The 15,947-nt window shown below is 42.6% G+C and overlaps 1 protein-coding gene across 3 annotated transcripts in view; it reads right to left on the bottom strand.

The window, feature by feature from the left end:
* SLAIN2 (SLAIN motif family member 2) overlaps nt 1-11,475 on the bottom strand; it is a 36,939-nt gene extending 25,464 nt beyond the window's left edge. The window contains exons 1-4 of one of the 3 annotated variants that reach the window (XM_039368270.1): nt 10,902-11,475; nt 5,430-5,578; nt 3,896-4,060; nt 2,703-2,861 (exon numbers count right to left, since the gene is read on the bottom strand). In XM_039368270.1, the coding sequence (XP_039224204.1) occupies nt 2,703-2,861; nt 3,896-4,060; nt 5,430-5,578; nt 10,902-11,335 (907 nt within the window). In that variant the 5' untranslated portion in view covers nt 11,336-11,475. The remainder of the gene's footprint in view (nt 1-2,702; nt 2,862-3,895; nt 4,061-5,429; nt 5,579-10,901) is intronic. The other 2 variants (XM_039368272.1, XM_039368271.1) reach the window with 2 other exon arrangements.
* Nucleotides 11,476-15,947: the final 4,472 nt, after the last annotated feature.

The following is a 15,947-nucleotide window of genomic DNA, read 5'->3' as shown; positions in this document are numbered from 1 at the left end:
CAAGAACATGGCAGCCGGGAAGTGGGGACAAGACTCCGGTCTCATGCCTTGTCGTGCGCAGTTGATTCTGTGCGCAGGCAGAGGGTGTGGCTGCCATGGTGCTGCTGGGCCACCTGGGCGATCTGTAGCAGGCTGTGGAGGTGGTGGGTGGCCTTGCGGGCAGGCGGGGCCAGGGGCGGGATGGGGGCGAGGTGGGGACGGAGTGGGTAGGGTGGGGCGGGGCCTGTTTTTGGACACTCGGTCCCTAAAAGGTTCGCCATCACTGAGCTAGAATGAACCAAAGTTAAGTTATGCACCAGCTATTTTAGATCTGGATATCACCTTAGCATCCAGGATTTAGACTAGATATGAAAGCAAATAATAAGCATGGACTAGCAATGTGGATTTGACATCGGTTCCAAATTTAGCATTTTAATCAATACTACATTTTTCGTATCAATATTTAACCACACTTTATTAGGCCGGCTCTTAATAAACTCAGAAATCAAATGTTTCGCAGCTTCCACAGCAGCAGATGGACAGACAAAGCGAGGCATTATTCAGATCTTAATGACACGCAACCCCAAATGGCTACAATCTGCCTCCATGTTATTCAGCCAGAAAACAACACACTAGCTTGATTGTTGTGCTTACAACATCTCAATCCAGTATCATCTTGGCAATATTAACTGTAGGCTACTGTATACTGAAAGATTAATTCTGTGGAGAAGTTGTATGATGGGATCTCTGAGCTAAACAGAAATGTAATAAATAGACACAAAGAAAAGCTGGGAAATATCTACTGACAAAATGTAAACAGGATAGAACAGAGTTCTTTATTGGCCAAGCGTGATTGGACGCACAAGGAATTTGTCTCTGGTGCATAAATTCAAAATGTACATATAAACAGCAAGTAATAGGTGGTAGGTCATAAATCATAATTACAATCATTAATCGTAAGTTACAAACAACAACTGATAAAGCATAAGAAACCAATAGGAGAAGATGGTAGGAAAGTTGAGGAGATGAGTCAGTGCTGTGGGAATTAAGGGTTCAGCAGAGTGATGACACGGGGGAAAAAACTATCTTTATGTCTAGCTATTTGGGCATGCAATGCTCTATAGCAGCGTTCTGAGGGGAAAAGCTGAAACAGATCAGGGGTCCTCAAACTTGGCCACTTGAAGACTTGTGGACTTCAACTCCCAGAATTCCTCAGCCAGTTCTGGGAGTTGAAGTCCACAAGTCTTCAAGTGGCCAAGTTTGAGGACCCCTGAAATAGATTGTGTCCAGGATGTGAGGGGGTCTGCAGATATTTTCTCAGCCCTCTTTCTGGCTCGTGCAGTATACAAATCCTAACTTGAACATGTCACATTTTACTTTTTTCAATGGGTGTGGCAGAGGGGACATTTTCCTGACATCTTGCAGGATTGGTCCAATTGCTATCCCTCTTTGCTTTGGCTTTAGTTTAGGTTGGATGACACCCGTAATTACAAGTAATTGATATTATAACTGGTATATTTTTCTCCAGCCAATCTACAGCTCTACATTTTATCCAGCAAACATAATGAAGACTTAAGTTTTTTTTTTTTTTAGTGAAGTTCACATTAAGAAAAAAAAATTAATGGAAATATTCTTACAAGTCCCTTGTTTTATTCTGGATAAGTTACTCAGTGCAGCAAACACAAAGTCACAACCTTTTATAAAACTAGCTTCAATTAGGTTGCCTTGATGGCAATCACTGAGGGAAAATTGTACTGTAAATCCGAATTGAAATTTTGCCTGGTAATGCTGTCCCCAAAGCAGCTCTCTAAGAGGACCGTAACCAAGGAACATACAGATTACAGTATTAACTCTGATTAATTCCCAGTCTGCTACAGAAAGATAATAATGCAACGGTAGCTCATATATAGACTTCTCCATCCTTCTTGGCAAATGTCCTGGAAGATGGAGGTGGTGCTTTAAGAACTGTCTATTCCAGTGTTTCTCAACCTTAACAATTTTAAGGCATGTGGACTTCAAACTCCCAGAATTCCACAGCCAGCATTGCTGGCTGTGGAATTCTGGGAGTTGAAGTCCACATGCCTTAAAATTGTCAAGGTTGAGAAACACTGGTCTATTCAAACCCAGATCATCTCTTCAGCTACAACAAGCATGTCATCTGAGTTTCCAACACTCTTTGGGGTGATTAGAAGCCAGGAAATTTGTCAAATTTCCAAAATGTTCCCACTTCGCTACCAGCTTATTACCACAGTACAATAGCAATTACCGTATTTTCTGGCGTATAAGGCGACTCGGCGTATAAGACAACCCCTGACTTCGGCGCCGATTTCCATGCCTAGAAAGTCATCTTATACGCCGGAAACTACTGTAATTTCCAGCGTATAAGACGACTCGGCGTATAAGTTGACCCCTGACTTCAGTGCCGATTTCAACGCTTTAGAAAGTCGTCTTATACGCCAGAAAATACGGTATTTAAAGTTGTATCTAGAAAGAGTTGCTATGTGGAAACATAAATGGATGGATCATTTCTCTATTTTTACTTTCACCTCTTAGTTTTTCCTACTATTGTTTTCCACTTCTCTTGGCCTATATGCTTCGCAAACCCCTTTGTTTCCTAACATGGCCTTCATGTTGAATCTCTGAAGTTTATCGACAAAAGCAAATCTGCTAAATGTAACAGGAAAAACTCACATTTTTGCTTTTATGATATGAAAACAACTTACTTTCTTCTTGCATCCGAGCTAAAATTTGCACATCAGTTAAGTCGTTTAGTTTGTAATTAGATCCTATTGAGTCTTCATCCATTTCTGAAGCACTCAATTCACTGTCTATAGAGGACTGTGGGCTGAGTGGAGGATTTCGATCTGAACTTTTGAAATGACCTGTAAGAAAAGAAAAACAAACTAATAAATAAAGACATCTCTATCATCCCTATAAATCAGCATGATTTATAGAACACTGAGGGCAGAAAGAAAAAACTTCTAAGAACTCAAATATGTTGAAAAATAAACTCGGTTTTTCTTCAAGTTAGGTACCGATCAATCTACAATGTGCAGGACTTAGGTGAACTTCTAAAGGAACAGTGCTAACTGGGGCAAATATTGAAATTCTTAAAAGTGCTTTAAAGCAGCGGTTCTCAACGTTTGTGTGACGGCGACCCCGTCACACAAACGTTATGTGCATGCGCGGCGGCGCCCCCATGCACGGTGCACATGTGCACCGCCCCCATGCACGGCGCCCCCGGAGGCATGGCGCCGCCCCCATGTGCGGCGCACATGCGTGGCGCGCCCCCATGCGCAGCGGCGCTCATGCGCAGCGGCGCTCATGCGCAGCGGCGCCCCCGGAGGGGAGAAAATGGCGGATCGCCGCCTTTGGCGACCCCCGAAAAATGGTCGATCGACCCCAAATGGGGTCGCGACCCATAGGTTGAGAACCGCTGCTTTAAAGGAAAGTTGAAACAAGTCTTTATTGTTTAAACTTCTGCAATTCTTCATTTATCACTTTCATAATAACTGAACGTTAATTTTAATTTTTTGCTATTAAGGAAAAATCATTCGGGCACTCAAAATAGTACCTCCACTTACAAAAGATGAATTTATAAATGCCAAATAGAATCAATGTAAAAAAGAACGTTAACACATTTGTAAATATAGTAGTCTACCTTGACCAGGATTTGGGCATATTCTGGAAGGAAGGAAGGAAGGAAGGAAGGAAGGAAGGAAGGAAATGTACAGCAATACAAGCAATATAAGGATTACAGCTCAAAATTATTCAGACATCATTAAAAATTGCTAATACAGTGCTTTATCTGCATAAGCTGTATAAGCAGAGATAGATCCAAACATCTGAAATAAAAGAAGTCATTAAACCAAGTTTTTCTTGGTTATCACTTGCAACTTAGATCTGAGACTCTTACCTGAGTTGTTAGGATATATAAGCTGTTTTATTAAAGGACCTTTCACTGGTGTAGGGGAAGGAGAACTGAAGCCAGTGCTGTAGGGACTGCCAGCACTGTGGCTATAGGAGTTTGTGTAATTGACAGTGTTGAATGGATTACTATATAGGCTGTGTCTCTTGAGAGCTGTATGAAAAAACAGAAAAGAAAATCCATATACTGTTTCACAGCACTTAAAATTGCATTTCTGATTTTTATTTCTTATACCAGACATGTCAAATTCGCCACGTGACGTCGCGCGACATATCGGAGCTTTTTTCCCATTGCTGGCAATGGGGTAGGCACAGTTTCCTGGTGACACGTCTAGCTCGCGGGCCGGCCGTTTGACACCCCTGTTTTATACTATGTTATGAGGTACAGTATGTGGGTACCAAGTTAAGTAAATAATTTTCAACTTTTAATTACTATTTTCCCATGGTAAATACTACAGTCAAATTACTTAAGTTATTGTTTTTATTACTTTATGTTTAAGTCATTTCAGTTTTGCTTATTGAAAAATTAGGTTCAATTTTAGTACTGGTTGAATTAACAAAACAGGAGACAGGGAGCAGTGCATTTTTCAGGCTAAATTACCCATAAAAATATTGTGGGAGATTTGGCACGCCTTGTTCTCCCCTGTAATCAAGCAACATCTAAGGCAATAACATCCAAGATCTTAAGGTGTGATGATCTTTTTCAACATTTTTTTTTTTAAACTGGAAATCCGTAAATCCATTAGAGCAGGGGTAGGCAACCTTGGCTCTTTTATGACTCGTGGACTTCAACTCCCAGAATTCCTGAGCCAGCATGGCTCAGCTTGGAAACCCTCCCTTTCCCCTCAGCATTCCAACTGAGAATGCTGTTTGTTTGTTGAAATTATATAGCACCCATCTTGCAATCTAATATATGACTAATGTAGACATTTTGTTGTCATATCTTAAAGAAATAGTAACATTGGATATGGTCAAAAATAATTGTTAAATGGGAACTATCATCCAATTTAGAGATATTTTAATGCATTTCTTCACCTTGTTAATAACACAAACTCTCTACAGTACAATCCCGTTAATTTTTGATTTTTAAATTTAATTTGGCAATCGCTAATATTCAATTTTGATAATGTAACCATCCAGGAAATGGTCATCTCATCTTCTCTACTTATTTCAGTTATTTAATGTCCCCCCCCAATTTTTTTTTTTTTGCAAAAAAAATATTGCAGATTATTATTTTACATGCCATTTCCCCAGATACCAATTCATTTAAAATAAAATGATAACTGTACAAGACTGCCAGGCTGATGTACTTATTAGACAATAACTACAACATATCTGGACACTTGTGTCCCATGAATTTTTAATACAAAAAAGCATATAATAACCTTCCTATTAACATGAATTGGATTTAAAACAGGCTAACTTTCACTGGAACGTAACTATTTTTTTTTTAAAAAAAGTATACTAACATACACCCTGTTCAAAACAAGTTAGCATAATTTTTTTTTTTTTCAGAAGCTCACCTGACATGGTTTGTTCAAGCCTATGGATCAATGACTTTTTCGCACATTCAATGTCTGGAGTTGGATAATCCAGTATTTGCCTGCACCAAACAAGTGGACTCACTGATTTTTGCACTGGGGTCACTTTTTTCTTTGGTGACATATACAACCTAGTGGAAATTAAAACACACGAACATTACATAGGGATATACTGTACGGTCAGATTAGAACTTCAGTATATTGTTCTTTTAACAAAAAAAGACAAGTCAAGGCAGTTTTTTTTTAAGTGCATTTTTTTCTCAGCATGCTGGAAAATTAAGAGAGACTGCCCCTTCCCTGATCAAATGTGCCCATCTAACCAAGATAGTCAGAGAATGCCTATATTCTACATTCAAAGACATTCTCTTCAGAAGCAAAAAGATCCAGCTTTTTTGAAATTGATTCTGGAACCCTTGCGTAACTTTCCGTTTTATTATCATACTACAAAGTTTATATTTTATATTGTTTAATTATTGTTGGCTGTATGATGCACGTTGTAGTCACCTAGAGTCCAGCACTAAGGCAGTGTAATTTATTGATGGGCAGATTGCCTGCTCTCCAGAAAAAAATCAGATGAATATTAATTTTAGTATGCAAAATCAGATTTTATTAATTCACTATAAAGCATGGGAACTGTGAGAACAGTTCCTACAACAAAACAGCCTCTTAACATATCTACCAGCTTTTTCTGTGCATAAACAAACACTCAGAAATGATATGGAATATGGTTTAGGAAATTGGAGTGGGATGGTAGGAAAGTTTACTAAGAAAGAGCTTTTGCCCAATTTGTGTTTTTTTTTGGGGGGGGGGGAATCTTCCAACATACAGGATAGTTTTGCTTTGCTAAAGAGGCATGGGAGCTGAAAGATAAACATTATGAAAAAGGGGATGGGAAAACAAAATTAAAGTCGAACAATATAAGTCTAAAATCAAGCTTACACAATATACTGAAAACCCAAATAATTTGACTTGAATTCAAAACTGCTGGAAGAATAAACTACAAGATAAAATATTACACAAAGTATTTTAACACTTTAAACATTTTAAGTCTTGACACTAAAGCTTCAGTCTAGTGTTTTCAGATCGTTTGTGAAACATAATCACCATCCAAAGAATGGGCAGGTACAGTAATTAACAATCAGACTTGTTAAGTTTTAAAAAATATCTTTAAAGTCTCAGTTAATAAAAATGTTTTCCATTGGATCTTATGTTAGAAAAATAAAAGGCACAAAATCAGTCATCCCATTCCAAAGAGTCTACCGCCAAGGCAACGCTTATACATTTCAATAAGAAAAAAACTCACATAGGAAAAAGAATGACAAAAACTGTATACATTGTTCACTGAAAGTGTATGCATAAACCCTGTAGAATTGCTATTCTCTATTCTGTGTTATATTTGTAACTTTTTGTCATTCTACAATTGTAACTAGTTATGAATGAAATATCAATTCCCCCTATTTAACACCTATATCAATGGTGGCGAACCTATGGCACGGGTGCCAGAGGTGGCACTCGGAGCCCTCTCTGTGGGCACACGTGCTGTTGCCCCAGCCTTGCCTTCCCCCACGCCTCTCCTCACCAGCAGCCCCCCCTGGAGGAGAGTCGGCCTCCAAGCGTGGCCCATGTGGAGCAGCGCAGCCAAGGACATGGCAGCCAGGCAGTGTAGACAAGACTCTGCCCTCACGCCCCATCGCGCACAGTTGATACTGCGGGGCGCAGGCAGAGGGCGTGGCCACCATGGCATTGGTGGGCTGCCTGGGGGATCTGTGGCGGGCCTTGGAGGTGATGAGTGGCCCTGCGGGTAGGTGGGGTGGGGGCGGGGCAGGGGCGGGGCTAGTTTTTGGGCACTCAGTCTCTAAAAGGTTCGCCATCACTGACCTATATGCACACTTTACGGGGACGCAATGGCTCAGCGGTTAAGAATTTGAGCTTCTCAGCTGGAAAGCTAACAGCTCAGGTTTGAGTCCCAAGCTCCACATGATGGATTGAGCTCCTGTTCCTTGCTCCACAGCTCCTTGCCCACCTAGCAGTTCAAAAGCATGTAAATGCAAGTAGATAAACAGGTACCACTTTGGTGGGAAGTTAATAGCGTTCCGTGTTTCACTGCATGCTCTGCATTGCGGCATTATGTCATGCTGGCCATATAATTGTGGAAACATCTTCGGACAACGCTGAGCACCGCCCCCTAGAGTCGGACATGACTGGACAGGGAAATCTTTAGCTTGATGCATACTTAGTTTAAATGAACACAGTATACATCAAAATTTAAAGTTTTTAGTTGTGCTAAATAACCTTGTTTGTTAATTTGTCTAATTTAGGTTGGATTGACAACAACGCTATTCACAGGGGATTATGTATCACTTCTCAATAAAGCTAGTATGGATTCTTGTGTGTGTCCATTTCTTCAGAATCATTTCCAGACTCACGCTTAACATTTCTCAGATTTTTGGATGGGTTACAGACGACAGACTAACTTTAAAATGTCACACATTGTAATGTGGTGGTACTTTGTATGACCAACTTGCACCAGATGTGATAACAACCGAAACCGGTCTATGCAACCGTAAGACCAATCCATAGATCTTGCACTTGTATGTCAAGCAATGTAAACTGCTATAAAAGTTCCTAAATGCTTACTCTATACTTATGATAGACCAGTAACAAATGTTTCATGGACCAGCACTGGACCATACTTTGAGTAGCGTGGCAATAGGGAATACCAGCTGTCAGCTAGACCAGGGGTAGGCAACCTTGGCTCTTTTATGACTCGTGGACTTCAACTCCCAGAATTCCTGAGCCAGTCACACTGATGGAAAAGGGAGAGGTTTCCAACCTGAGCCACGCTAGTTCAGGAATTCTGGGAGTTGAAGTCCACGAGTCATAAAAGAGCCAAGGTTGCCTACCCCTGGGCTAGACTATGAAACAATAAATCAGCACACCACATCCATATTATTGCCAAAATATCTTCACTGATGCAAGCATGAAGTCATGAAAAGTCCTTCAATAAGGAAATAATGCACTTTGGAAAATAGTTTATCAAATGCTTTTTCCATTATCAGAACACTGGAATTTATCTACAGGAGAGTGTAAATAGCTCAATAGCAAAATGTCAGGCTCTGGAGGGAAAAATAACACTTTTTGTAAAGTTTTGCTGTACTTCAGAGAAGAGAATGAACACAGAAAAGTGAAATGAATTAAACATGTGGAAAAGAATTAAACTAACCAACCAGCAGCTAATGACTTCAGAATAACATTTCTACTCGGAAATTTTATTCCACTTATTTGAGAATTAATACTGAGTTAAATACATACATGATTGTACCATCAAAGAAAAATAAATTTAAAACAAGTTTATCTGTGTTCAGTTCACAATTATAAGATTAGCCAAATGAATCACACTGCAGATAGATAGAAGAGCAGCTCCTGTACTTCTAAATATATGCCTGAATATATATATTTTAATTACTTAAATGTACTTGGGTTCTGTCTGTCAAGAATGAAGCAAATATAATACACTGGGGGAGGGGGGAAGCATTTACAATACAGTACAATACAAGCAATACTTATAAACGGAGGAAATCGCTCCATATCCTAATTTTAAGTGAAAAAGTCTCAATTTGTTCATAAGCTATCACAATCAAATGACATCATGCATCCTTAATATATCATCTCTTATTCTATTATCTAATTTCGGTGCTAATAAACACATCCACCCTGAATCACCATTCTGAGAATAATTGAAATGTACCCTATTGTTTATGTGTGTGTGACTGTGTATGTAAAGTGAAATACAAATAAATATAAGGTTAAAGAATATTAGGAGAGAGTTCAAGAAACCTTATTGACTATTGGCTTTTCTTGCTTGATGTATTTTCCAGAACTTTATGGCACATTCCATATTCCTTTCAAGTATTTTTCTATAATGCAACATTACCTCCCCCCCCCCCGAAGAATAACAACTTTTCAAGAGATAGGATTCAAATCTAATGACTTCCCGTATAAACCCGCAACTTTACTATAGTGGAATTTTTATTAGTTTTATTATTATTTTTAGTATTAATATTGTTTAACAATTTGGATATTGTATTGTTCAAGAATTAGGATATTAACTTGTTTATATTATTATGTTTATTTTTAATTTGTTTATTTTTATGTTAAAGGGGAGTTAAAGCGCATTATGGACTTGGTTATTTACATAGTTGGTTAATGTTAGAGTATGATTATTATATTTGTTACCCTGTACTCAGCTCTGGGAAGTGGGGGAGGGAGAGGGGGGCTTAGGGTGGGTGGGTTTTGGGGTGTATATTGTAACTTTTATAAAACTTTTCAATAAAAAAACCTAGCAACTTTAAGGCTGAGAGAAAAAGGCACTCAAGATCACTATGATCTAATTCAATTTTTTTTGAGGGGGTGTCAAAATTGGCAATTTTAAGACAATAAGAGTTCAACTCCCAGAACTGATAAAACACTGATCTCATTCAGCCCAACCCAACCAGTTGTCTAACCAGAGTTAGATCATAATAGCTTGCCAGTTCTAAAAACTGGCCTTAAATTTACCATCACTCATATTTATGAGATATTTCAATGTGGAGAGGCACAACCCGTCCACTCCAGACCCCAGTGTAAAAATAGGGTGGATTCAAGGCACCACCCAACCCGGTTGTATCTTTTCCCAGTTAACAAAAGTGTGTCCAGGCCCAGCAAGGGAGATTCCCAAACCACCTTTCCAGCTCTCCTTAAACATCTGTGCAAAGAATGGAAAGGCTGCTGGGAGACTCCCTATGGAAGACCCTGCAGGGAGATCTCCAGCTTTGGGGATCTTTGCTCGAGGCAGGGATAGAGTTAGCCCTTTCTTCCTCCCCTTCTTCCTTCCTCCCTCCCTTCATTCTTTTTCCTTCCTTCCTTTTTTCCTTCTTTCCTCCCTTTCCTCTTTTTCCTCCCTCTTCTCCCTCCCTCCCTTCATTCCTTTTTTCCTTCCTTCCTCTTTTTCCTTCCTTCTTTCCCTTTTTCCTTCCTTCCTTCCTTCCTTCCTTCCTTCCTTCCTTCCTTCCTTCCTTCCTCCTTCTTTCTTTCCTCTCTCCCTTTTTTCCTCTCTCCCTTTTTTCCTTCCTTCCTTTCTCCTTTTCCTTCCTTCCTTCTTCCTTTCCTCTCTCTTTTTTCCTTCGTTCTTCCTTTCCTTTCCTCTCTCCCTTTTTTCCTTCCTCCCTCCCTTTTTTCCTTCCTTCCTTTCTTTCTCCCTTTTCCCTTCCTTCCTTCTTGCTTTCCTCTCTCCCTTTTTTCCTTCCTTCTTCCTTTCCTTCCTTCCTTCCTTCCTTTCTCCCTTTTTCCTTCCTTCCTTCTTCCTTTCCTCTCTTCCTTTTTTCCTTCCTTCCTTCCCGGTTCAGGTGTGGCCTCCCTCCCCGGAGCGCAACGCCCCAGCCACGTCGGCCCAGCCACCCTTTCCGCGCTCCTCACCAGCCCGTCTCGTCCTCTTCGCAGCCGGCCAGCCGCTCCAGCTCGTCGGGCCTCAGCGGCTCCACCTCGTCCAGCAGGCCGCTCTTCTCGACGCTCCCCCGAGCCGCCTCCGCGCCCCGCTCGTCGCCCGACGGAGGCCGCCGCGGCCCGGCCTTGGAGCTCAGGCCGCGGCTCTCCAGCCCCAGGGCCGAGGGCGAGGAGGAGGAGGACGGCGAGAGGTGGCCGGCGGGCGGCGTAAGGAGCGGCGGCGGCGGCGGCGTGCAGGCGCCCGACCCTCCTCCTCCTCCGCTGAGCAGCCGCTTGGGGCTGCCGCCGGGCGCCCCGGCCGCGCTGCGGATGCGGAGCTGCTCGTTCTGCTTCTCCAGCTTCTTCACCAGCTCCTGCAGCTTCCGCACTTCGGCGTCGGCGTTCACGTTGGAGTTGATGTCCTCCATGGCGCCCAAAGCCGCTGCCGCCGCCGCCGCCGGTCTCTTTCGGGCGGCGTCTCCGACTCCTCAGGCCCAGGCCGCCCGCTGGCTTCCCGAGGCGGACGGGCCCCCCCTACACGGCCGGGCGGGGAAGCGCAGCCTCGCCGCTCCCGCCTCCGCCTCGTCGGTTGGCGGCCGCCGGGCCCGCCTCAGCTGCGGCCCCGCGCGGCGGAGGGAACCGACACGTAGATCCGGCCGCGGGCCTGGCTGCTCCCCGGGGAGGGAGGGACGGAGGCCGGTCGCTCGTCGGCCGGACAATCGGCGTCGGGAGGAGGAGCGTTTCTCCCTGGAAACCTCCGCCAGGGCGGCCTCCGTGGCTGGCGAGGCGGCGCGCCGTGGCCGCTCGGATGGAGACGGCGCTCGGGGTCGGCGAGAGAGCTTTGCCCCGGCTTTTGTGTGTGTGTGTGTGTGTGTGTGTTGTGTGTGTAAGATGTTGTCCTTTCTGAAAGAACCGGCAGCAGCCATCGGGATAGGCGCGAATGGCCTTTTGTCCCCGAAGAGAATCATTTGGAGGTTTATTGCAGGCACTGCCTACAGGCAGTCCTCGACTTACAACGGTTCTCTTTAGTGACCGTTCAAAGTTCCAACGGCATTGAAGAAAAGTGACTTGTGACCCTTTTTCACACTTGCGACCTTTGTGGCCTCCTCGTGGTTGCATGATCAAAATTAGGACGTTTGGCAACTTGACTCATAGTTACGACGGTTGCAGTGTCCCGGGGTCCCGTGATCCCCTTTTGCGACCATTTTTGCACTTGCGACCTTTGTGGCATCCTCATGGTTGCATGATCAAAATTAGGACGTTTGGCAACTTGACTCATAGTTATGATGGTTGCAGTGTCCCGGGGCCCCGTGATCCCCTTTTGCGACCATTTTTTGCACTTGCGACCTTTGTGGCATCCTCGTGGTTGCATGATCAAAATTAGGACGTTTGGCAACTTGACTCATAGTTATGACGGTTGCAGTGTCCCGGGGTCCTGTGATCCCCTTTTGCAACCATTTTTGCACTTGCGACCTTTGTGGCATCCTCATGGTTGCATGATCAAAATTAGGACGTTTGGCAACTTGACTCATAGTTATGACGGTTGCAGTGTCCCGGGGTCCCGTGATCCCCTTTTGCGACCATTTTTGCACTTGCGACCTTTGTGGCATCCTCATGGTTGCATGATCAAAATTAGGACGTTTGGCAACTTGACTCATAGTTATGACGGTTGCAGTGTCCCGGGGCCCCGTGATCCCCTTTTGCGACCATTTTTTGCACTTGCGACCTTTGTGGCCTCCTCGTGGTTGCATGATCAAAATTAGGACGTTTGGCAACTTGACTCATAGTTATGACGGTTGCAGTGTCCCAGGGCCCCGTGATCCCCTTTTGCGACCATTTTTTGCACTTGCGACCTTTGTAGCATCCTCATGGTTGCATGATCAAAATTAGGACGTTTGGCAACTTGACTCATAGTTATGACGGTTGCAGTGTCCTGGGGTCCTGTGATCCCCTTTTGTAACCATTTTTGCACTTGCGACCTTTGTGGCATCCTCATGGTTGCATGATCAAAATTAGGACGTTTGGCAACTTGACTCATAGTTATGATGGTTGCAGTGTCCCAGGGCCCCGTGATCCCCTTTTGCGACCATTTTTTGCACTTGCGACCTTTGTGGCATCCTCATGGTTGCATGATCAAAATTAGGACGTTTGGCAACTTGACTCATAGTTATGACGGTTGCAGTGTCCCGGGGCCCCGTGATCCCCTTTTGTGACCTTCTGACAAGCAAAGTCAATGGGGAAGCCAGATTCACTTAATGGTGTTACTTACCTTATCGACTACAGTGATTCACTTAACAACGGTGGCAAGAAAGGTCGTAAAATGGGGCAAAACTCACTTAACAAATGTCTCAATAATAGAAATTTTGGGCTCAATGGAGGTAAGTCAAGGACTACCTGTAGTTCGACTTTGAAATTGAGGACGGGCTGGGAAAACTTGCTCTCGGGACAAGCTGGGTTACTTGTGTGTTTTGATGGCAGAAGAACCACCATCGCTGCAAATCTCATCCCACTACAAAGCTTAGTTTAGGCTGATCTCAGATATCATGCATTGTAAACATGTTTGTAATTTACTCCTGCCCTCCTTACTTAGAAATGATTCCCAATTCCTTATAACTTTTCACTTATTTTCAGTGAGTATTAATAGAAATGAGAGGAGGTGCATCTGAAAATATTCCAAGAGCTTTCTGTTATGGGAAGAATTCAGAGAAAGAAATATTTGGGGGAATATTAAAAAGGAATAGTGGAGAATATTAAAAAGGAATAGTGGAGAAGATCTTTAAAAAGGCAGAAACTTACACACACACACACACACATACACACAAACACACCAGCCAGCCAGACAACTCAGTAGAAACCAGCTTTTAGAAATGCAGATGTAATAATCCATTCAGGAAGGTTGGAGCCTTCCAACAAGAAACTGAAGAAATTAGGAAGACAAAGACCCTTAAAATCTACGTACCCCACCCAAATTCTAAGGACAGGAAACATAATAGGATTAACCCACCACCATCAGAATACCAAAAGGGCACACTCAAAATACATGACACAGGAAATACAAAGCCTCAAACAGGAACAGGAAACAACCTCAAGAGCCCCAGAAGGTATAAAAACCCACTCCCTGCTACATGTGGTCACTTTCTTTTTCCAGAGCCATCTTTCTGTCTGGCTCTCCTCTTCAATAAACTACAACCTTCTTTCTAAAGCAGTCTCCATGTTGTTTATTCCTGGCTTGGACTGGACCCCGATGAAGATTTTTCCTTCAACACTGTTATAAGACAATCATGGTTTGATACATTGGAAATCCTAGGCAGATGCGGAGAAAGTTCATCCCAGTCTTTTTTTTACTGTTATGACATTATTCTGGTTTTTTTGGTACAGATTAACCATTAACAAAATCACAAGGATTATATTCTGTTTAATATAGTCATAAGGACCACCAGTTTATAAAGTAACCAATAAGACTTCTTAAAAAGTGGCACATAGTAGGCCCCCTCGGGCCTAAGATGCTAAGTTTCTGAGATCCAATCCAAATTTATTCGTTATTCTAATCAATGTGGTTGTACTACTTATTATGTTATCTCTATTTATAATCAACTCCCGACAGAGCAGGTGAGCATAAACAATTGTCCTTTATTATCAAGGCAAGGGGAGCAACCGTAGCCACGTCCTGTGGATAGAATCCAAACTCCATAGCTAAGTAATAACTTTCATGCCCAGAGGTAGATCCTGTGATTATTGCTACCTGTTGTTGGGATGGAGAATAAAGGCTTCCATCACATTAAAGCCATGGGAAAAATCCTAGACCTTTTCTTTTACTACTAGAATTGAAATCCCTCTTTGAGTCCAACTGTCGGCATTCTCTGCTGAACCCGGGGTGGGGTTGAAGGGAATTAGCTAATAGGGTTCAAGGCTATTTTTTTTAAAAAAAAGGTTTGCTCTGAAGGCTTCTAGGAGGAGGTGAGGCAATAAGCATCTTTCTCTGACATGGTGAGCCATGTCTCTGGTACAAAATGAAACAAACTGCAGGCTAGGGAGCAACTTGCTTGGCTGCTATCCCAGTCCAATTTGAGGTAGCTGGCTGGGAGAAATGTGAATTGAGACCAAAACCAGAACGAGTTTGACAAGGATAGATAGAGAAGCAAAGTTCACACGAAAAAGCTGCAGCTTTTGTGGAGTTCTAAGAGTGAAATAAGATGCCTTGTTTCTGGAGAACTAAGACAAACCACTTGCACAAATCTTGCCATGAAGATTGTGTGGATTAATCTAGATCAGGGGTCTTCAAACTTGGCCCTTTTATGACTTGTGGACTTCCAACTCCCAGAATTCCTCAGCCAGCCAGCGTTACTTGCTCCAGCTCCTCCCAGCATTTCGAAAGCATGCAAATGTGAGTAGATTAATAGGTACCACCTTGACGGGAAGGTAACAGCGTTCCATGCTCCTTTGGCATATAGCCATGCTAGACATGGTCACAGAAATTGTTTTAGGACAATGCCGGCTCCCTCAACCAAGAAACAGCTGAGCGCCATTCTCTAGAATCAGACATGACATAAACCTTTATCTTTACTGTCAGCGCAAAGGACATATACATTAGGCCTCAGCAGACAATCTTGATGGACAGACAGATTAATATGACAAGAAATGTACTTGGTTGCCAGTCCCACTTAAGTGCAGCAAAATTCTGTATATAATTAAGTCTTTTCCCTATCATTTATCATGATAATGAAGCATAATATTTGGCTGCTAAGTCCTAAGCTAGTTTGTCCAGTTCCTAGTATTTTTAAAAAGAAGGAACAATGGGCTCAAGTAAAGATCATAACTGGCAGCAACAAATTGATTGCATTGTTTAGGCTCCTTTAAAAAAACAAAAAACAAAAAACAGACCCCACTAGGGTAAGCATCATAATATTTATTTAGAATACTGCTAAAAAAAAGGGGGTGGGAAATCTTTTCCTGATCGAAAAGGAAGCTGAGGGGAAGCATGATGAATTTATCAGCTACATTTATTGCTGGAATCAGCTGATGTACAAGTTGAAATAAAAA

This window comes from Crotalus tigris, unplaced genomic scaffold (assembly GCF_016545835.1).
Source record: "Crotalus tigris isolate CLP2741 ecotype Arizona unplaced genomic scaffold, ASM1654583v1 scf7180000020728.642097, whole genome shotgun sequence".
Taxonomy (NCBI): Eukaryota; Metazoa; Chordata; class Lepidosauria; order Squamata; family Viperidae; genus Crotalus; species Crotalus tigris.
This window is presented reverse-complemented; position numbering and strand designations above follow the sequence as displayed.